Source organism: Mchenga conophoros, linkage group LG20 (assembly GCF_057382185.1).
Source record: "Mchenga conophoros isolate Kocher_MC1m ecotype Shallow Benthic linkage group LG20, M_conophoros_male_GT1.1, whole genome shotgun sequence".
Taxonomy (NCBI): Eukaryota; Metazoa; Chordata; class Actinopteri; order Cichliformes; family Cichlidae; genus Mchenga; species Mchenga conophoros.
The window spans coordinates 22,256,915-22,281,336 of record NC_140545.1 but is presented as its reverse complement, the minus strand read 5'-3'; the positions used below and the strand labels follow the sequence as shown (position 1 = coordinate 22,281,336).

The 24,422-nt window shown below is 39.0% G+C and overlaps 1 protein-coding gene across 1 annotated transcript in view; it reads right to left on the bottom strand.

Annotated features, from left to right (window-relative positions):
- The window catches only part of LOC146550778 (acid-sensing ion channel 1-like), a 68,201-nt gene extending 49,195 nt beyond the window's left edge, over positions 1–19,006 (bottom strand). The window contains exons 1-2 of the mRNA XM_085259556.1: positions 17,889–19,006; positions 12,005–12,200 (exon numbers count right to left, since the gene is read on the bottom strand). Of these exons, the coding sequence (XP_085115682.1) occupies positions 12,005–12,200; positions 17,889–18,250 (558 nt within the window). The 5' untranslated portion in view covers positions 18,251–19,006. The remainder of the gene's footprint in view (positions 1–12,004; positions 12,201–17,888) is intronic.
- Between the last annotated feature and the right edge of the window lie 5,416 nt (positions 19,007–24,422).

Sequence of the window (24,422 nt, the reverse complement as noted above, 5' to 3'; positions counted from 1 at the left end):
ACATCTACAGCTGCACAGCTTGCAAATGATGAAATATATAAAACACTGTTATTCTCATACCACCAGGCTCTCGCTTCTCTTCTCCTCGGCACAGCTTGTCTTACATTTTGTCAGCGAAATCTACAAATGCATGTTGCCTTCTTGAGACATGGCAGCAGCGATCAGAGTACTGAAATTATAACACAACTGTCACGATAGCAGTGTGCTGGGAGCTTGCAAACACACATCTATTCCCCGGGTAAAGCTGTCAAAGCCTGACTTTGACAAACAAAAAAGGGCCAAGCATCAGGCCAAGGGAAACGCTCATCAGAGTGAGACTCACTCTGTTCTCCTTTACTGGAGTTCACTGCTGAATGGGTTCTTAAATAAGCCCAGTTTGCTCTCTACTATAGAAATACCTCAGAGTCCAATTAGCAGTGATCATTCTCTTCAACTGTTAAGGAGCAGAGGGGGAGCGCTGGGTGCTTTCGATAACGCTGCAATAAATACTGGCACGACATTACAGGAAAAATGTCATCCATTATGCTTTTCTTGCTTTAAAGCTGCAATCAGTTAAATGTCTTTAGGCAAATGTCTGACATTTTGGGGATTTTGAACATTTGAAAGGACACTTGTCTTATACAGCTACAGCCAGTGGGCTGTTAGCTTAGCACAAAAATAATAAAAAAAATTAAATAAAATCTGCCATCAAGCACCTCCAAAGCTCACTAACCAACACAATCTCTCTTTTTCAAACAGCACCGTCACAGATCATTGCTTTAAACAGTGTGCAGCATAGCAGCTAAATGCCATTTCACCCTGTTCAGCTTCAGAATACCACCAGCTAACCACTTCCTGCAGATCACAAAGACCTGTCATGTTTATGTTCATTAAACATGTCAGAGAAATATTTACTGCCAAACCATTTTGTAACTTATAGACAATAAGTATTAATTTGAAGTAAATTCTATATCTTACAGGAAACCAGTGCAGGGAGCAGAGAATTGGAACGATGTTTTCCCTTTAGCCAGTTTTTCTTAAAATCCCAGCTGCACCATTCGGAATGAAATGTAGCGTCTACACTGTAGAAGAGCGGCTGTAGTTAGTCAACTCTACAGGAGATGAAAGGATGAATACGTTTCTCTGCGGTTTGCTCTGACACTCTCACTCACTCTAAATTTCTAAAATACCAAACGGCTGATTTAGTTACAGCCTTAATATGTTGGGTAAAACCAGGCCCTCATCTTACACCAGGATTTATCACATTGGTTGAAATTTTTAGTGCCCTCGATTCTAGGTAGGAACTAATTTGCATCGGTGCATTTTTGTTTGCAGACAGGAGAGTCTCACAGCCTTGTTTCCATTTAATTAAGAGAAATTTTGTTGCTCCAGCTGTCCAATTTTTCAACACACAAACATAATACAGTAAATCAATAGAACTGAAGTCATTTGGTGAGACGGTGAATGGCCCACATTCACACCAGAGTAAAATAAATAAAATAAAATAAAATAATAATTTTATTTTTTCGTATTTACCGAATTACTCCAGTGGTGCAATCATGGAATCACCTCAACCGGTTGTATTCTGGTTATATTCCTATATAAATGAAAGGTTGCTGAGTGCATATGCCATTTTGCAGGTCAGTCACCATCCTGCAGCAACTATGTTACTATTTGTGGTAAAATTTCTTAATTTCTGTACCAAATCTTTGAGGTTCTGTCTGGATTCTGAAAGTAAGAAGTTACTAAATTTCTGTTTAATGCGAATTTTGTATGTAGATGGCAACAGATTTACAATTTTCTACAGCTTATCACATTTAATCGATGTATCATCACCAACAGATTCCATGTAATTACAAATTTAAAATGTGCTAAGACCTGAACCATCTAAGGACAGTAAGCAGTAGTGCTAAGGCACATCAGCTTCTCATGCAAATGTTTACAAAACAACAAATAAGTGCATTTGCTTTTTCTTTGACACTTCGATAGGTAGAATAAAGACTCGGACATCAACTTTTAATTAAACTCAAAAGTCTTCTGTCAAACTGAGTCTTATTTTCAAGCCAATACAAACATGTTTAAGATTTTTTATGAGAACATTTCAAACATATAATTCTCTTTTGGGAGCTTCTCTTTAATACACTGAAACTCAACAGCAGAGGAAATATCTTCTGCAAAAATATGGAGAAATAAGCTGGCACGACTCAACAGAAAACGATAAAGTATTGTCAGCTCTCCGCATGCACCATCATTTGGAAAAAATCTACCCTTGAGGTATCTTACAAGTGCAGAATAGTTCTTTCGTTTTCCACATTATATGGAATAAAAATATTTCTTTAAAAAAAAAAAGAAAAAAAGAGAGAGAAGTGATCCTGTCAGTTCAGTCGAGTTTTCAGTCTGTATTCGTGTCACAAACAGCTTGGAATAGTTTATCAGCCTCTTTTCTGTGTTTGATCTTTTTACAAAGAACAGTCTGTTGGGATATATCTCTTTCCTTATTCATCAAGTATGTTGCAATGAAACAATGAAAAGATTAACAACGCAATGCATCAAAGACAGTCTTCAAAGGAAGTGTATTTTCCAGTTTTCTGGAGCTACGCGGTGATGTAGATAACAAAAGGAAGTGGAGAGGAGAGAAATAAAGGCCTTAAACCTCTCCAGGGGAAACACCTCTCTGCTGCCACTATGTTCTGGCCAGATGTAATTTCCTGAGCAGCGTTCTGCTCTTCAAAGAGTGGAGAAATTGCCCTATCACAGTAGACACAGTAGAGAGGATGTGGGGGCTGTCTGAGTAACAGTCTTAGGCACATGTGCAGCAGATATTAACTACTACATAAATTATCCATCCCCCACAAATTAGAAGAAAAACACATAAAGGTCAATAAGATGTCTGAACGTGTATTAGACTCAGAACTACAGAGCCAGGAACGGGGTGACACGAAACAACTATTTACATGATTCATGTGCGCACATTTCATATTCCAGTGCTGAAATGAATTGTTGAGGCAGAACTAATCAAATGTTTGGGAGCATGTGCTCGCAACCAGAAAGCAGTTTTGAATTCTACGAAGGAAAAAAAAAGAAAAAGAAAATCATGATTCAATTCAATGTTTGGGTTAAAGAGAAGGGCAAGCAGCTCGGCCAACATCGGCTGTGTCATTAAAGCACCACAACACAACTGCAATCTTCACCTTTCAGTTCAAGGGGCTGTTTGGTTGGGTGGAATAAATATGTCCTATTGTGGAGAGAAAAAACTCATTACCAACCTTGTTATGTTTCTGTGTGCAACTTGAAGGTAGGTTGAAAGGTGATCTCAGACCATGTAATCTTAACAGAATGTCATCTTTAATGAGTATTTCTACTTGCGAAAAAAAAAAAATCAAGCGTAGGTTCTACTAACAAGAAGTGTGACTCGTTTCTTTTCAAGCGTCCAGTAAATCAGCTAGACCCTGAAAATGACACACCTAGATAGAACTGAGCCATAAAAATGATTATTTACAGCTCTTTCTTTCCTCCTGTAATGTGTGACAATTACTACCTTGAAACAGCCAGAATACACTTTGAAATTACAGTGTGAAGAAACTTCTTTAGCCACCATATATAGATTATATAGTGGCTAGGTAGAAAAAGTTCAGGAAGCACACACTCTTTCCCCCATAAAGTCAATGTTTGACAACCTCCCGTGTATCTTTAACGGCGAGTTTTGACACCTCGGTAAATATCAACGAAGATGTAGTTTGATGACCATCAGAATAGTTTCAGAGTTTTTCCAAGAGACCACCCTCACAAACTCCTGATGCACACCCAGTCATTTTGCTCTATAAGCAGGTCTGAAATATGACAGAAATCACTCAGTTCAGAAAAGAGCTTCTAGGGTTACTCCTAGCAGGCTTTCAAGGGGTAAAGATTATTACTTAACAGGACATCATATAAAAAAAAAAAAATCATCATCTGGTCCTTAGCAGAGTCTAAAATTATTTAAATTCGACCTAAGAACAACAACAACACATGACATATACTGTGCTGTGTTTATGTTGGGGCCTTTTATGCAGCATTTCCTGGTATGGTTACATAATTTAAGAGTGTTCAAACCATTTGCCATTTTTCTTGCAAAAGATAAAGAAATGAGGGGAAGTTCAAGACTTTTGAAGACTACTGTAGATAAATGGTGCCAAAATACAGAAGTAAATGTCATGATTCAGGACCTTTAGCAGCAATAACTTACAATAATTGTTTTTTGTATGGCGTTATCACTCTTGCACATCACTGTTGTGGAGGTTTGGCCCACTCTTTACAATGTTGCTTTAGTTCATTGAAGTTTGCAAGCTTTCATCTATACACAGCTCTGTTAATGTCCCGCCACAGCAGCTCAGTCAGGTTGAAGTCTGGACTTTGACTGGGTCATTGTAGCACCATGATTCTTTTCTTTTTCAGCCATTCTTTTGTAGATTTGCTGCTGTGCTTTGGATCGTTATCCTGCCGCATGACCTAATTTTAACCAAACTTTACTTGTTGGTCAGATGGCCCCACTTTTAACTCTGGATTGACGCAGTGACTGCAGTGTGTTCAGGTAAATCATCACCCCTCGTGCTCATCGTGCTCAGCAGTTATATGAACAGATGTTATGTGCTGATATGCTTTGTTTGCTTTTTGACCAAATGGGGGAAAAAGTGGGGAAACTTGTCTTACAGCAGAATATTTAAATTAAAAAAGAAATCTGCTCATTTTTCTCTTTAGGAGGTTTAACCCTTGTTCTGAAGTTAATTACTGATTTTTTTGTAAAGAATGTCCTTTGTGGCCATCCAAGAAAAAGCTTTTACTTGGCAAACCCTCCAAACAAACCAAAATTGTTCTAATTATAATGACATGAACTTTAAAATTTTAAATGCTAACTGAGCCCTGTAATGTCTGAGAAGTAGCTGTTTATTTTTGTTTTGTTTTGCAGTTTTCCTAAGCATTACCTGATCTGACCTTGAGTTGAATTTGCTGGGACAGCCACTCCCAGGAAGACTGAATGTTTTCCATTTGTTGGGAAAAAAAAAAAAAAAAAAAAATCACCCAAGAGTGATGGACTTCAAATTGTTTGGAAATGACCTCCCAGATCAGTGGGCAGCCAGAATTGCGCTGCTGATGTCCTTCCACCTTGGCATCATGTTAACATACAGCTGAATGAACCAGACCATCAAAACGTCTTCTTTTATAGAGGTGATCGATTAATCCAATGCATTTGATTAGCAGCACTTAGGCGTTACTTATCCCCTTAATTCCTATGGAAGCAGTGAGGTTATTCTTAAGTTTTTCACAGGATTTTGCATTATGTTTTTCTTAAACAATTAATGATATGACATATGACATTTAAGATTGTATTTACCTAAGTTAAAGACATGGCAAGGATCAAATGACTTTTTAATAATGACCTGATAATAATAAAATAAATAAAATAAAAAAAAACCCTCAGAATTCAAATAAGTTTATTTTTTCAATAATTTATATTGACTATGTATAACTATATATGAAGATTTGTTTCCAGGTGGCCTCAACCTAAACCTATAAAAAGTCAACAGGTTTCACACGCATACGTACATTAATGCCAAAGGGAACTTCTTATTCTTGTCTTTGTTTGTTTTTTTTGCCTTTCATACATTATTAGACCAGCACCCAATGTAATGTTTATGCCATAGATGCCCTAACAGTACTGGTAATTACCAAAATCATTCATAATTCAGCACATTAGTAACATTAGTATTTTTAATTAAAATGCCAAATTAGTTATTTACTTGCATTATTGAAAAGCAAAAAAAAAAAAATGTTTTAGTGGTTGAATGTTGTGCTTGATTAACTTTTGATTTCTCAGTGAAGTCCTGTGTGCCGGCTCAAATTATAAAAATATAGTAGAAGTATAAAAATGTGCATACAGAAACAAGTTTTTGACAGATGCCATAAAAACAAGACAGCAAATATTTTAGATCGTTAATATAAGCACTTTGCACACAATATTACAACAGTAGATGTTCAGATTAAATACTGCCAAAGTCTGACATAATAATGCAAGCAAATAAACCTTATCATCAATGACGTCAGGTTACAGACAACTGTATGAAATGTCCCCCCCCCCTTTCTGGTCACTCTGTATAATGTCATATGGAGGGAATATAGCTAATAAAATCATCTCTGAATCTTGCTGTACGACGAAAGTTACAGTCATCTGCTTAAAAAGGGGAAAAGGAGCCAGAAAAGAGTATAAACTGAGGGTATGTAGAAAGATCAGGGGCGTAATTTACAGGGGGGTTAGGGAGGTTATGCCCCCCCCCGATAATCAGACCTAGCCAATATAACCCGCCAATAAAATTATGAATTATCTTGCATAAACAGGCTGTTGATTTTCTTTACTCATCACCAGCAAAATAGTTGCATGTTTAATCATCTGGGAATTTACCCAGATTTATTCATTTATTTATTTAGACAGAGATCTTGACAACACCAATGTTCAGCACAAACTTATGCCCATGAACAAGATCTGACATTAAAGATCATTTTGAACTGAGAACCATGCAAAGCTTCTCTGTCAGGGCTTAAGAATAAAAATACAGAGCCCAAAATGACATCCCCCTCAAAGCATTTTTAAAGGAGGGAGAAATCACTGTTTAGAGAGGAAATTACTGTCATGCAGAGCAAAAGAAACAGTCTAAAGAGTCCAGGAAACAGATAAAGAATTAATTAAAACAACAGAATACAACAGAGATAAAAGATTAAGGAAATGAAGCACTGGCTTTAGAAAGGATATAGCACATCAAAATACTAATACAATTTGTGTAGCATGTAAATTGCTATTTAAATATTCTGTATATGTGCAGAAATAATTAGCGCTCTGCAGTAATAATGAGGTAGAAGTCAGGTTTTCATTTGAAAGAGAAAAAGACCTTAAGTCTTCATTTTTTTCCAGTTCTCCAGTTAATATAAAGTCATTGTTGTCTCATTAAATTCGGTATAATGCCAGTTTCCATCAAGGAAAGTTTCATATTAACAGTCTTGCAGGCTTCCTTTTAATGTGAAAAAACAATAGAAGCTTTAAATCAGGGGACTAAGAATATGAAAATATAATTTATGTTAAATGGAGAACAGCAGCAGTGTGGAGAATGTAACTGTTGTTGAACTGATGGACCTAATACAGAGGAAATGGGCATTATAATAAAATAATAAACTAAGTAATTTCACCCTCTTAATGTTTTTTTTTTTTAACTCTGTCTGCATTAGTGCGCTGCCCCTCAGCTGTTATTTCATAGTCCTGATTTGAATGCCCTAGGAACACATATATATATTATAGTTTAGATTTTTTCATGCAAGTTAACTTAAGGCTGCACCTGTAAGCTCAAATAGCTCATCTCTTTAGGTATTCAAAGAGAATTTCTCTCTCTTCACACAACTTACTGTGTTGGATTGAGGAGAAACATTTCCCACTAACAACTCAGCCCTACAATTTAATGAATTGAATGATGTTCACTGAAGTTCCTCATTAATCACATTTTCGTCATCTAGCATACAACTGTGTGTCTTAGCATAAGTAGCAGCGATTAAGCTACAAATATGCGACTCCTCATTACAAGAGTATTAAACATCGTCTGTGAAGGTTCTCAGTCATCCAGGTCATCGTAGTCAAAGGAGCTTGCAAAGAAAAGCGTCTGGACTTCTTTAAGTTGCTTGAAGACGTTTCACCTCTCATCCGAGAAGCGTCTTCAGTTCTAAGGTCAAGTGGTGGGGAGTCCCCACCTGGTGGGGCCAGGTTTCACAATGAACTCACCCGAAACTCTGGCTGATTGGGACCCACACCCATTTTCACACCTTGGCTCAGGCGATTAGAGGATCATCAGGGGGTCCCTTTGTCCCTCTTTGGGGGGATACTCCCACTAGGTTTAAATCTGGGACTCCCCACCATTTGACCCTAGAACTGAAGAAGCTTCTCGGATGAGAGGTGAAACGTCATCAAGCAACTTAAAGAAGTCCAGACGCTTTTCTTTGCAAGCTCCTTTGACAGTATTAAACATCCATTTCCCATTTGTTGCTTATCAAGCTAGGCTTGCAAAGGGCTGCAAAAGGCTGTTTTGAGCAAGAGTTGGTCTACACACTGGTCAGGTCACCAGACCATCAGCAAGCTAACGCAGAGAGACAATCATGCACGCCCACGGCCCATTGACAGTCACTAGTTGACCTAACAGACAGGTCTTTGGACTGTAAACTGGAGCAAACCCACACATGTGTAGGGAGAATAACACACACTACACACACCTCAGATCTAAATCCAGAACCTCTCACCTATGAGTGGGGAGCACTCACCACTGCACCACAAACCAATACATATTCATAAAATCATTTATTTGACCCCTACTGTAGAAAAGTGTGAAAGGACTATTGTGAGTGTGCCTTTAAGTGTGACCTCTTTGAACAACTATTTATAATACCAGTATAATTAAGCCACATTTAATTCCAAGCTTGATTGCACAGCATGACAAAGAGACTTCTTATTTCCTTAACACACCTGTCCCTTTAAATCTCACCACTATAAAAAGGTAAAAAAAAAAAAACAACAACAACCAAACCAAAAAAAACCCCCAAAGCAATAAAATTTATTGAAATAGGAAGGACACTACTCAAAGTGTCTCAATAAAAAAAAGAAACAGACACCAAAGTGAGGAGCTAAAATATCGGTTGTCATATGCTGCATGTAAAGTCCTTTAATTAAGGCAATTTGTCATTTGGGCTATATCAATAAACTAGACTTGATGCACAATACAAATAGTGTGGGTGTGGAAAATGAAATATGAAATCAGAGGTTTAGCAGCCACAATCTTAAAGGTACAGGCTCTTTTTGTTTTAAGTCTGGAATGAGAAACAACCCAGAAGCTTGCTTTAGAAGATCTACTAACTACTCTAATGCAAGCAAGGAGAGCTGTGACTGCTCTGACCATGCAGAGATCTAAGAGGTTTTGTTTTTTTAAATTTGAAGATGGTTGAAAGAAAAGCGGGGAGATGAAAATAGATCAGAGCTGCTGCGACTTGCTACCAGGCATGTCTGTTTTTTAAAAAAAGACACTCTAGTAGTGCTGCTTCCAACTACATGTGGAGACTCAAAAAAAGGCACCCAGTTGCTTTGCTTTTATTGGTTTAGCAGGAAAAATGGCAAAATTGCCCATAAGCAGAAATATCACTTCAAAGCTACTTCAGTGCAGCTGCTACACTAAGCGGCAGCTTTAAGAGCTCCTCTCTGGTGTCATTGTGGATGAATGCATGTCATTATATTCCTCCTTTAATCTCTTCGGACTGCACATGCACGCTTGTTCTTCCTCAAATCTGCTGGTTAGATCGAGGTAAAAACTCTTTGACGACTCGTGCTCCCGTGAATAATATCTGCCAGATAGTAACAGAGATGCTCACAGAAAGTAAACGGAAATCTTGTTAGGAAAACAACTACAACTGAACTTAATCCAATCTACTCAGCGAGCTCGCCGTTTCGAATGATCAATGTTCAGCTCCAAATTAAAAACCATGTCTGCTGCCAGTGACTTCTGGCTACAGCGTTTGGGTGGGCCGGCGTCAGCAGAAGGTTTTATAGCAGAGACATTACAGTCGGGCAGCTCTGCTCCTGTGCTGCAGGGGAAACGTACTTTTCCAGTCAGTCAGGCAGACATATATAATGTCAGTGGACTGCTTAAACAAATTTTGCCAGCTCCAGTGCATTATTTCACATCCATTCTCCACAAGGACATCTGTGCACATTGTTTACTGGTTTGTTTTATTTATTAGGATCCCCTTTAGCTATAAACACAAAGCACATCTAGTCTTCCTGGGGTAAAAATATACAACACATTTTCAAACAATGCCTCCCTTTCATTGTTTAAAGGATAAAATTAAAAACACTAAAAACCATTTTTATTTTAAAAAGGTAGACGCGAACATTTTTTTTTTTTTAAAAGCTGAAGGGATTCAAGCGAAATAACTAAAAAGCTCAAAACAATGCTTGATCATTTACTTTAACAAGAACTTGTTAGAAGACACGGAAGACTCACAGAAGTGAAAATGGGGGTTTTAAACATCTGCGTGCACTTGGGATTAAAAGAAATGGCGTACATGCCCATACAACAACACGTACTGTGGCAAATTTTGCCACATATATGCTTTAAAATATATATATTTTAGAATTGATCTAAATCTTACAGTATAAAGCTGGTTATTTTATCAAAAGCTTTATTTTCATGTTGATCTCTGTAACGATGGCTTTACACTGGATTTACCACAAGGTGTTTGTTCTGACTGTCAATGTTGCATTTGATTGGTTCAGTATCTGTGTGTGCAGATATGATTAATGGTTTGCAATTTCAATTTAGTTTCATTGGCTACATAGCAATTAACTATCCGAGGTGCTGACTTCAGCTGTTGCTCATTCCCATCTGGGATTCGAGCGCAGCCAACACAACTCCGCGTCATGATCTCAGTCCCTGGTTGGCAACTTTTATCAGTCTGGTCATTTGCCAACATAACAACTGGAGCCATAAAAGAAAGACAGCTAATGCTTGACACCGCATCCTCTGTACTTTAATATAGGAGAAACAAAATAGGGGCTCTGTCAAAACAGTATAAAACATTAAATCCCAAAAAAGCACATAACTCAAGGGATGAGCCAGTGTTGCAGCCTGTTGCAGAAAACACAATTTGTTCCCATTTGTTTAGTTGACTGTCCAAAAAGAAAAAAAAAAGAAAAAAAAAAGCCAAAGATAGCAAAGAGGAGGAGGAGTTTTTCAGGAGGGAGGTACAACAGTGGGTGTCTTCAGCTATCTGTAAAACACGGTGGAGGCTCTGTTATGGTTTGCCGTTGCATTTCAGCAAGGAGTGTTGGGGATTTTTTTCAAAATTGATGGAATTGGGAACAGAAGAAAGTACCAGCCAATTTTGATCCACCATGCAATACAATCTGGAAAACATCTGATTGGCAACAGCTTCTCCTTCTTCTTCTTTTTTAATGTATCGACCAATTTTAAGTGTTTTTTTTTTCCCCTTTATTATTTTTCAGTAGCAGAGTAGAGTAGACAGGAAAGGAGGAAGAGAGTGTGGGAAACAACAGAGAGGAAACAGCCCAGGTTGAAATCACATTTGGACCCCTGCTGAGCTATACCAGCACTTCAGGTAACACTTACAGCTTTAATACCAAACACACTACCAATGCAGTAAAGGCATACCTGGATAGAAATAAAGCACAAACACACACACCATCAGTGATGGACTGGCCTCTTCAGAGCTCAGACCTCAGCATTATCATCTTGACAGAAAACAAAACAAAAGGCAGCCAACATCCAAAGAAAGGCTTTAAATGTCCTTCAAGAAGCCTAGAGAATATTCCTGAAGACTACTTAAAGAAATTACATGAAAGCTTGCCTAAGAGACTTCCGGCTGTGTTGAAAAGTAAAGGTGTTCATACCAACGAAAGCCTTCTAAGCTTGTTAGAATTGCTTGCACATGTTTCATTTCACATTTTCCTGACAAAATATAAAGAAGTGCAAAAGTGAGTGATCATCCCATGCACAGTTACCATTAAAAGTTGTGAAATTTGTTGACACTGAGTGTAGTGCACTGCATACTGTAATATGCATGTATGGATGAGTGTGCAGAACTGCTGATGACTCAGTATGGGAACCACTTGGGTCAGCAGGCATGCCCATCAAAATGCACTGAGGATTGCAATTGTTTTTTTTAAAGTTTAACACAGTAATTTTTATCTCTGTTTTGTCACAGCCTGTTTAATAAAGCACTCTATCAATTAAATTTCAGCTTCAAAAAAGCCTGGACTGACATAAAACATCAATGTTTGTTCACGGCTCTGCAGACAGTTATTCTGTCAGATATATGAGAGGTTTCAGAAAAATTCCCAGCTATAATTACAGCTCGGTTGTTGCAAACTAGCAATTATAGAAACAATGTGACTAGAGCGTAATCCTTTAATAATCTTCTGATCAAATCTTCTGGAGCAATGACTTACCACTTTGAAGTCCTCTGCTCTGCACTCGGTGCCGTGGAAGTGGCAGGAGAGCAGCATGTCACTGATATCGTGGCCGGTACGGTCGTAGAATTCCCGCATGTTGAAGGGTCGCGGTTTAAAGTTGTGGAAGTCGGCTTTGACCTTGAGACTCTCCAGAACGCTCTCCTCCACCAGGTGCATGTCTCTGATCTCATACCTTTGAAATCAGATAGAGAAGGAGAGTTCATAGAAATGTTTCAGCAATTGCAAATTTCATGTCTCGTAGTTTGGTATGGACTCAGCCGCTTGCTTGAGCAGCACATCCCAGCAGTTAACAATCACTCCCTTATCATAGACTTTGTAAAGGTGCTTTTGTACACTTCCAAGAAAATTTATGAGCGTCTACACCAGTGAACCTTTACTCTCCTCAACCTAAAAATAATACTGCACAATGAATCATAAGGTGCAGAAACCAGACGATAAAAATGTACAAGATGGTTTTTCTGTGGCATTTTCCACCTCTCAGATGACAAGGACTACCAAAGTGTAAAGCTTTATTTTATATTACAGTGCATTATAAAGTTGAGACAGGAGCTGTACAAGGCCATTAACCCAGTAGTCCCTTCACTGCAACAGTTCCAGGCTGCATGGTATTTCAATTTGAACCAACCTTATGTTGACTGGATTATGTTGCCTGTCAGAACATTTGGTTAAACTTTCATGTGAATTTTTAAGCTGACTGTCTCCTTCAGAAGTAAAAGTAACTAAATATTTTAAATCCATGGCAGAGGTATGGTGAAAAAAAAAAAGGGAATTTTTCAGAACAATGGAATCATTAATATATTTCTGGGTCACAGTTCAGCTGGTAGAGGAAGCCATAACAGAATTACCACCATGTTTGAAAGATGAGACATTATGGTGGGAAACGTGATGGCTTTTTGCTTCACATGGTGCTCTTTCTATCATTTTGACAGAAGCTCATTTTTGTTTCATCAATCAACAAAACTTAGTTTTGTTACTTAGATTATGGACATTAGCAAAGAAACATGTGCACCCACATCCCAGAGAGCATTCTCCAGCTAGCAGTTCATGAACATACTCAAATACAGTCATGGTCCCTGTTATATGTGCTGGTTTGCTGTCCTTTTGCTGAATTTTCTCCTTCCTTCTGTGCTTCCCCATCAGTGTAAGCTATTTGTTATTTCCGGTTTTACTTTGAAGTCTCGTTCTGTGTATCTCCATGCTTTTGCTCCTGAGCCCTCTGGCTCACCTTAATTGTGTCTCTTTCTGAAATCAGCCCTCTAAGTGTGCATACACACATACACACCAGCCAATTCATTAGCTACACCTTGCTGGTACCAGGGTGCACTCTTTTTTTGTCTTAAAAAGTGCCTTAAATTATTATGGCACAGATTCAGCAAGGTGCAGGAAAAATTCTGAGATTTTGATCCATGTTGACAAGATGGAATCACACAGTCACTGTAGGCTGAAGCATTTGAACAATGATCAACTGCCACTAAGGGGCACACCACCAAGAACCACTGGTACAAGGCAGGATGGAGCCATGCTTTCATGCTGACTCTACCATCTGAATGTTCCAGCAGAACTCGAGACTCATCAGACCACAACAGAGCACAGGTGAACTGTCGCCTCCATTTCCCGTTTCTGTCTGACATTAGTAACACCCAGTGTAATCTGCTGCTACTGTAGCCCATATCTTTCAAGGTTTGACTTAATGTACTCGCAGAGATACTCTTCTGAATAGTGGTTATTTGAGTTACTGTTGCCTTCCTAACAGCTGGAAACATTTTGACTAGTCTCCACTAATCTCTGGCATTAGGAATTCATTTTCTCCCAAAGCATTCCCATTCAATGGATATTTTATACTTTTTTGGGAGGGGACCATTCTCTGTAAAACCTGAAGATGCTTCTGTTGGAACCCCCCCCCCCACAGCTTCTCAAAAACCCAGGCTAGCTTGTGTGGCACCACCAACAACGCCACTTTTGAACTTTTAACTCACGTTTCTTGCCCGCTTTAGCAAGTCATTTTGACTATGTCTACATGCCTAAATGCAACGAGTTGACGCCATGTAATCTGCTGATTAACATTGAACGGGTGTATCCAATGAAGTGGCCAGTGAGTGCATAGTTTTGTCCTTTTATCAGATTGTCCGTTTACCTTCTGAATCTTTGTCTGTGCACTTCGTTCAATTATATCAAATACACATTTTAGTTAAGTTAGCAAATGTCAGCTAGCTAACAAGCTTAACATCAAAAAGTTTGCATAGTTATTGTAGCCATCTTGGAATATTAATAAAGTAGCATCCACTAACCAACCCTAGAGTGGCCACAATTGATATCTGTATAGTTGCTAATGGTGGGGACCTTCACAGGATGCCAAGGAAAAGTACAGTAAATAATAAAAAGCTAACTCTTTCCCCATAAAAACAGGTTCAGGTAGCAAACAATCTGACAATGAACAAAGGTAAAAATAAGACTACATATGCACAAAAAGCTGCTTAACCAAGTACGCACATGAGGAAACAATCAAACCAGGACAGACAGTCACAGGGGAAGGAAATCAGACAGCAGAAGGCAAGACACAGGCTGAAACAATCAGGCAGAAAGCGAAGATGCAGGCAAGGAAGTGATAAATAAATAAATGATAAATGTTAAACTAAGGTACGAGCATAGAAACAAGAAAGAGAGAGGCAAAGACAGGGAAACAGGAGACACTGGGAACATTAAAAGCAGAAGATAGTATATTAAACAGAAAAAAAAATCAAAAAGCCTAATTAGGTCTGTGTTTTAGCATTTAATACCCATATTAATGAGTTTCTCATCTGTAATATCATGTATGATGTTTAACATAGCTCTGCCTCACTGATAGCTTGGCATTCAGTTACATTTCTGTTGGTTTCGTCTGTTTCTCCTGACAGACTCTTAACTATAAAGGCCTATGTGTAACGTAGTGGGGAGCCAGACAACCCACATCATACGCAGCATTATCGGTAGCACTGGGAAATTTACTTTCATTTAATGGAGCTCACAAAAATCTGACCACGCTGCCTTGTATTAAAAGTGAGCAGAATAGCTGTAAATGCAGCCGCTCTCCAGCCTTGCTGTGATCTCCCACTGAGCTATTATTAAAAATGTCACCATTTTAATGGACTCACCAAAGAGCAGACTACTCCAGCCCCCCATCTCACCCCACCTCAAACGCTGCTTCAAATGAAAGGATTTTTTAGAAATTTCTCATATGAATGTACTGTGAATATGGTCTTTTATTGTGGCAAATACAATTAATACACACCATGTGTTTTATGTGCAACATGAATAAGAATGAGATCCAGTGGCTGCTTACTTTAAGAATGGAGTCGGTAATGTGCAATTATGCCAAGCTATTAAAATTTCTTATAAAAACAGGGTGCAGTAAATGCTTTTCTTTTCATTTTGCGGAAGGCAAAAGGGCATCCAACTAAGTGAAATCATCAAAACAACAGATCAATAACAACTAGCTTCATTCTGGTTTAAAAATAAGTTCATAGATTTTAGACATTAAGAAGAGCCTAACCTTATTAGGATGGGGCAGGGAGCGCTTTTGTTTGATTGAAAGTGAACTTAATTGAGGAGAGGCATTGACTCCCTGCTGTTTGTACTGTGGACAAACCTGCCAAGAAGGCACTTATGAGATAAAATCCCAGAAGTACAAGCCGACAGGATCAGCAGAGAGTGACACTTCAGTATGTGCACAGCTTAAATATCATGCCACAAGACATTTCCCAGACCAGTGACTCCAAACATGGGAAGTAGGTGGAGAATGATCTTAAATGCCACGAGCACTTTCATTTCTGGCTGGGGTATAACAGCTAGTGTGTTGTTGCATCGCCTCTCTACCTTGCCAAGGGAGGCAGGATAATGAGCACTAAACCTACTTCAGAGTGTAAGAGTTGAGATAAGTACACAAGGAAAGAAACTTAGAAGGAAATTCAACCCCTTTCTGATTTGGTGGCCAACTTTGACAAAAAATTCAAAGGGATTAGGAGATGAATTGATGTAGAAAAATCCAGATGGCAAGTGTTGATCATCAGCCACACCAGCCTCACAGGAAAACAAAGCTAATTTTACTCTTCAACTTCAATTTCTGTTAAAGATTTAGAATAGAAATTGTCTCCATCTCCATGTTAAAGTAAACCCACCAGATGCTGAGTCTTCTCCTTGATCTCTTTAACAGACAACATGTTCAAGCCTGGCATAATCTGAGGACACTTTCGTGTTTTTGATGACTCGGGTGAAACAACGGTCCAAACTCTCCTGAAATGCTCTCAAGCCCTGATTGTAGTGAATGTCAAAATCTTGCTAATTGTTGCATTATTGCTACCTCTGTTGACATTTGGAAGAAAAAAAAATATTACAACACCACAGGGAAAGCAATCAAACAGCGTCTTAAGCAAGGATTAACGCAGCCTCTTGTTTTTGCCTGCCTCTTCAACAGCCCTGTGCGTGATCATAATCAGCATTCATTCTGAACACCTCCACGTAATATAACATTTAAAATCTACTGAGTAGATTTAATGTGCAGGAGGAGAATTTTTGGTGAGGTTTCACTGACATGAAGGATGTAAGTATGTGAACGACAAAAAAAATAAAAAAAAAAATAAAAAAAAATACCCACAGCGTCTGCCATTTCACTTGCAATCAAAGGAAGCAGACTTTCCACATCTTTTCCTCCTGTGCATGCTGTACAGTACGACGCTGCTTCCAGCTCCATTACCCAGAGCCTTCAGCTGCACCAACAAGGCGGCTGGAGTTTTCTGATTAGTACGCCTTAGTTAATTCAAGCCTGCCAAGCATGCTCTCTCCAAGCCCTGAATCACTCAACAAGGTATGAACTATTAGGGCTTGCTGGATAAAGGAGTGCAAACTGCCAGTGGGGGATGAAGAACTCAATCCTATGCTTAAAACTGGGGTATGCTTTGAAGGTGGGGCCACTGGACTTTAAAAGAAAATCCAGATTAACCTTTCAGCACATTGTAGTTTAAGTGATCTAAGAAGTAACTAGACTACTGCACCTTCTCTAGCCTGTAATGCAAGAATTTGACCACAGAGGTCATAGAGTAGTAGAAAGTGGTAAGACATAGTGGCATAGTGGGTTAAGTAGAGTTCTTTCCACAGGAAAGCAGGTTTGGAATCCCAAGTGAAGCCAAAAGTCAGTGTAAACTTATTTTAGTGCATATGCCATGCTCATCAGGTGGGAGGGAATTTATTTTTCGTCTTTCTTAGACTTCTGCCAGTTTTCAGTAACAATGCTGCAAAATACAACCACTCTGTTACATTCCTGTATTGAAAATATCACCAAGAAGTATGTATGATTTATTCTAAAAATGTGTCTAAATGGACAAAAAACAGAATATTAAAAGACAATTTGCTAATTAATCTGGAACAACGTTTGATAAAAACATTAAATGTTTTATCTAAACTTTGAAAGTGTGAATTACTTTACTAACTATCATAGGGTGAAAAGCAGGTACGCCTGTTGGGTGGTTGGTGCCTATCCCAGCTGTCATAGGACATAGTGTCATAGTGAGCTACACCCTGGACAGGCCACTAGGCAGCACAGCTCATATTCACACAATTAACCTAGCGTGCATGTTTTTGCACATTTGTACTCGTTTGTGTGGGAGGAAGTCAAAGTACCCAAACTCCACCCTTCCGGAGTTCGAACCCAGGAATTTCTTTTTATGAGGCATCGGTGCTAACCACTGGTGCAGTGGGGTGTAAAATATGGGGCGTTTTAAATGCCCAGCTAAAAGGGCAATATTAAATGCAGTAATTCTCCTGTAGCGGAGGCAGAGTTGGAAATTAAATTCGGAGCGCTCTCTATTAACTTTTCTTTAACAGCTACCTTTGGTTGAGAAGGGCCAGCAGCTCCCCTGCGTGGTACAGGTCGTTGCGCGTCACGCGGCTGAAGCGGAAAGCGTTCAGGTTGCAGAAAGTGACGGCGGGGAACGTCATGATCGGGGTCGTGACCTCATCCAGTTTGGTGACGTGAGGGTACTCGAGGTAGAAGTGGATCCGGTCCACGCACACGTACAGCAAGAAGGTCAGAGAGCCCAAGAAAAACACGAGCCACAGGCAGCGTTTGACGCAGAACCGCTCGTACGTGAAGATGTGAGAGATTCCGTGCAGGGTCGAGCTGTGCGCAAAAACTTCTATGGGTGGAGGTTGATTTGACTCCATTTCTTCGGTTTCCACTTTGAGATCCATTGTTCACCGTGCAGCCCTCTCGAGTTGTATGCCAGAGTCAGAAAGCGGCTTCAAAACAGAAAATATTCATTCACCTGTGGCATAAATTCTCATTATCCACGCGAACAGGTCCAAACGTGCAGATAACCTCTCCGTCACCTGGTGCGGTTCGGACGCCATCGCTCATACACACCGACAAAACATTTTAAGCTTTAAGGAAAGTCAGGCGAGCGAGAGATGTGTGCAGAAGTAGCGCCTTTGAAAAAAAGCACAATGACTCCAATGCGTGCATAACCGAGACGCCAAAGCGAATGTCCATCACCGCTGCGCTACAATGATGTTTTGCAGGTTTCTCGCTGGGCTGCAGAAAAGCAAAGAACAATATAAGGGCTGACAAAGTGCTTCATCAGCCTGGAAATTCGCTGGTCGATTATAAGTCCAGTGAAGCACGCGTCGTTCCTGCGCGACAGCGAGAAGAAAGCCGGAGCTGTGGGAGAAATGGAAATCCTTCTTGGCACTTCAGCCCGTTCATAAAGAGTTCCTCTGTAGCTGCGCTGCACGCATGCCCCTTACAGTCAGTCCGCAGATTTTCAGGTCAGACCCGGAGATTTTTTTTTTTATACCCTACTCAGGAATCTGAAAACCTGTTTAGGAGTCAGACGGTTGGTTGTTGTGGTGAGTCGTGAGGTTTCCTCCCCCCGCGCGCTCATTTATGTCTGTCTGCAAGCAGCAGTGGACTGAAGCTCTGCTGTTCACCTGCGAGTTAGTTACTCCAGTTGTTTTTTATATGTCAGCACTACACAAGCTGGCAGCCGGGAGGAAGAAGAAAAAAAAAAGAGAGAGCGAGAGGTGGGATTTCAGAGACTGTGCAGATTAAAGTGGATTTGTTATCTTGGGATATATTTATTTAAAAATATAATTGAATCAGTGATTTACACCCTATCGATATTTCAGGGATTCAATAGAATATTGAGCAAGTCATTTATACAGATTGTTAACTTTGGTCTAAAATGATCAAAGCATATCACCATCCTTAAAATATACAAACTTGCCTCGGGGCTTAAATGAGGCTTTGGTGATTCACTGGGCATATAAGAACAGCTACTTGGCATATATTTAAGTCAGTGACTGACTTAACTGTGCGTTTTCATTTTTATTTTGTCCTGGCTCTTAGACAAAGTAACGGACAAAACTTGTTTTTGTGTCTAGGAATTTTATTTTATTTTACTTTACGTTGCTGAGTTAAACTAACACGTTTCTAAATACTTAACCAGCTAGAGCAACCGAAAAAAGCAACTTTTTTCAACCCCCTTTGTTTTATCTAAGGGAGATGCAGTAAGTGCGTTGTAATATGTGTTGGTTTATGTGGCTGACTCAATTTTTGTATGTTTTTTTGTTCACATAAGATTACCTGTTTAAATGAGGGAAGAAGAAGAAGAAGAACGCCCCCTCAACTTGGACTTGCAAATCAGAAAGTTGCAGCAGACCAAAGTACCCCAAGTTAGCAATCCAAGATAGCAGGACCGAAATAAACAGTTGTAAAACTGTAAACTTTTAAATGTGTACTGCAACTGTATATTTTTGACTCACTAAATAAGCCATACACCGAGCGCTGATCAGGCTCCATCCATGAATGTGTTTGAAACACAAAAGTATTATGTTGTACTGCTAGTATTACCCGAATGACTATTTTGCTAAGAACCAAAACAAATCCTTATTTTCTCACTTTTTCTAGAACAAGCTAACTCAGGAGTGACATGACTCCTGATTAAAACTCCCATGCCACTGGTTCAATCACTGTCTCATCTTGGACCACTTGCATGCCTCCCACCAGACACATTGTTAAAAGTCCTTTTTGAAGGACTTTGGTTCGAACTGGTGCATACATGCGAGAACACTCAAAATCCCCAAAACATGGTAAATGGCCTGTATTTATATAGCGCTTTACTAGTCCCTAAGGACCCCAAAGCGCTTTACATATCCAGTCATCCACCCATTCACGCAAAACATGCTTTTTTGGAAACTCTCTGGCCGAGTCATCCAGCAGTCACAGTTTGTCAGCACTTCACAGATTCTTACATTTGCTCATTTTACCTTTTTGCAGAGCATTAACTTCAAGAACTGAGTGTTCACCTGCTACTCAATACATGCCTCTCCATGGCAGGTGCCATTGCAGAGAGATAATCAGAGTTATTATTAGCACCTGTCAGGGATTGTAACATTTTGCCTGATTGGTGAAGACAATTTGGACTAATTAGCTTCTTACACAATAAGCCCATTTGGAAAACCTGAAAGGTGTATAATAGTAAAACTGACAAAATGAGTCATTTGGATGAAAAAAATTCTATTGCGATATTATGGCAGCATCCATCTGTCTGTCTGTCTGTGTTTTTTGTTTTCTTCTAGCTTTGTTTCTAGCACACTTGCGTTGTATTAAGAACTGATCAGCTGCTAGCTAAAATGGATGCTCTAAGCTGTGAGTCTACGCAATACAGTACAACCTAACTTTTCCCACAGAATGGGAGTTAAAAGAAAAAGTTGTAAACTTCCCACTGTAATTGTTTAGAATCAAATGTCAGATCAAAAGAGCAAGACATTTACGTATTCAAGCTGAGCTGAAAGAAAGTAAATACCGGACCTATATTTGTCAGGCAAAATCCAAATGAATGAGAGAATAGTGAACAGCCAATTTGGCAGAAGGTTTTCAGAGAACATTATTTCCTGTTAAACAGAAACTATTTGGGTGCTTTGACTGTTTTTTGTTATAGGAGTAAGAGCTACATCTTCCAGCTTAAGGGAAGTGATTCCTTATGTGTACTGAAGTTCCTTTGAACTCTAAAAGAAGAAAAAGTTTGGGAGAAAAAAGGGGAGGGAACTGCATAATCAGTGAATCTTTGAAGTTAAAGGAACAAAGTGATTTGAATCTGCAAAGATATTCATGATTTCCACCTTTATAATATCAACCTAGAAGGTGATAGTTAACGCCATGTACGTTATTGCATTTTTAAAGAGGACAGACTCTCACATAGCAGATGACTTCACTCACCCTCTGTAATTTAAAGTCAAATTCAAAGAAAATAATTTCAGCACACAAAGGAGAAAACTGAATTTTCCACAGGTTCATTCCTTACACAGACAATCCCAACGCCAGGATTAAAGTCATATTACTCCTCATATGAATTAAAAAAAGACATGAGCAGTTCTTTTGTTTGACTGCAGCCTCAGAGAGAAAAGAGCCTGTTATCCCTGTAGGGGATAAGAATATAGTGGGGTACATTACAAGGACTGAAATACAGACTTAAAGATTTAGAAAGATTGCTGAGTTTTGAGGCCAAAAACGCAATAAAGAAAGTCAACTTCAGTGGTATTTGGAACTAAACAGACCATACAAAACAATACAATAAAGTGCAATACGTTAAATAAATACTCCAGCAATTTAATATTCTACTTTCATAATAATACTGGTGATCTCCAAAGATGCAACATTAAAAAATAAAAACAAAACAGAGGTGAAATTAAGATGAAACTCAAAAGCATCTTTTATTAGACAGTCTAAAGATGTGGAAGGAGACTCTCCCCAAAACAGGATCATTATGAGCTACACAGGAAGGAAAAATAATGATATGTGCCACGTTTAGATTGGACCCATGAATAAACAATGACATTTTATCCTCAGCTGGATGTTGGCGTGAAAAATAGATCCGGCTGTGCAACATGGCTGAATCAAGCTTTGTTAATATCACAAAATTTTTATCACATGTCATGAAAGATGCATTGAGCTCCCTAAATACCTCAGCATGAGAAGAAAAAGTCCTCATCTCTGACATTAAATGTCCTGTAACATTCGGCACTGTGCCTTGGAGCAGTTCTTATCTCAAATGCTACATAAACAGCTATATGTGTTGCAGAATGTGTATTGAATTAAATATATATATATAGACATTTTTATGTGATTCAAGCAAAGCCTTTTCCACATGTTTACAGTCATGACTGCATGATGTCTCTCTTACGTACAGTCATATGGTGGAAAGAAACTGAATGTTTTATTCATGGACTGTACTGTACTACTCAAGAATAAGAACTGTAAGTATTTTACTTTAAATGGGTACTTGAGTATTTCCAATTTTCTGCTTTATATCCATATTTTTTTCTAGTCAAATATATTTAATTATAAGGTTTATTTGCTTTAGTGATTGTTACTTTTGAATTTTGTCTCCTCCTTTGTAAATCAAACTCTCATCTGGTGCCTCATAAAACTATATATGAACTAGCTTAGCTTCCTACTACAGGGAGTGTCAAACATGTGGCCCAGGGGCTAGGAAAGGCCCACTAAAGGCTTCAATTTGGCCCACTGGATGGCTTTAGAAAATAATTTAAATAAGAGAAAGGAATACATTTTCCACTCGTAGCTATATTTTGGTTAGTTTTACAGTCTTCTCATAGCCTGGCAAGCTACACCAGAGTAAGTAAGTAAAAGATAAACCATTATAAACCATTAAAAAACAGAAAGGACCCTGTTTGTTAATGCTTACTTTAGAAATTTCAGTTGTTGTTGTTGTTGTTTTTTGTTTTTTGTTTGTTTTTGGGTTTGTTTGTTTTTACAGTGGTTCCATTGTAAAATATTAAAAGAGGGATATTTTCTCTGAACTAACAGAAAATTTCAGATTTTCTTCACAGTAATTAAAAACTGAATGGGCTGCCAGGTAATTATGATTAAAAAAAATCATTAGTAAAAGTCATGAAGGACCTTCACTTCTAAACAAGCTCAATGCTCAAAAACATGAAAGGAACTCGTCACAATATATCACAAAGATGATGCTGTTGGCAGCATATTGTTCACCACAGCATCTCCAGACTCTCTCATGTCTGTCACACGTGCTCAGTGTGAACCTGCTGTCATTTCTGAAGAGAACAGTGCAGTGCCAGTGGCAGACCTGCTGACTGAGCTGCATGCCACTGGTTTATGAGCACAGGTCCCATCAAAGGACATTGGACTCTCATGTCATGCTCACTGAGTCTGATTCTACTGCTCTGGCAGTGATCTTCCTCTTCCTCCTCGTGCAGTGGAGCAGATACAGGTCCCGCTCCTGGGCTGAAGCCCTTCTATGGCTCTCTTCCACTCACTCATGTAGCAGTCTGTCTTCTGGCATCTCCTCCACACTCTTGAGACTGTGCTGAGAGACACAGCAAACCTTATTGCAACAACACATATGGATTGTGCCACTCTGGAGGAGCTGTGAAACCTGACTAAGCTGCAGGTCTAATGCAACCTGAAGTGACAAGGGAACTAGCAAAAGGCAAGGCTAAAGAAAAATCAGTCAGGAGGGATAAGAAGAGACCAATGTTCTGTTCAAAAGCATTCCCTTTTGGGGGGATTGCCTTTTGTTGCCTCTGCAGTGCACCTGTTGTCACTTCCATTTGCAGCAATGTAGCTGAAATTGATGCACAGTGCTTTATACTTCCCTGAAGTTTATCTGGCCTTGTGTTACACTGTGATGGTCAAGTGTTCCCTTATTTTTATTTTTTATTTTTTTGAGTAGCATAGTTTACACTCTTGTAGTGGTCTTTTTACTTACATAAAGGATCTGAATATTTCATGTACTGATTCACTGCCTGGTTTGAAGCCGATGTTGTACAGAGGATATTTTTCCTCCATTTACTATTCTTTAAACAAATTCAGCTGCCACCAGAAACTGAAGTTGGCATTTGAGAGACGTTATATTTCACAATACAATCTCATATTATTTATGCTGTATATTAAGAGCTCATTATTACATATTTATATTACAGGGTGATTCCAATATGGTAACTGGTATGATTACTTTTAAGCTGTGGAAGTGGAAAATGGGAGTGAATAAAGAATTCACTATTTACCAACATGGAGCTCCTGGCAGTACCATCTGCATATCCTCCTTCACTACATCCATGAACACCGTCCCTCCTCTGCAGTTGTCCAAACCATCTCACCCTAGTCTCTTTAACTTTGTCTCCAAACTGCTCAACCTGAGGTGTCCCTGTGATACTCCCTCTGATTCTAGTCCGGTCCATCTTGGTCACATCAAATAAATAATAATAATAATTACTGATATATGATCGGAGTATCCACCTCCTGTCTTTTTATTAGTGACACTGTCTCCAAAACACAATTCCTAGCAGCTCTCACTACCATCTTGTAAACCTTCCCTTTTCCTCT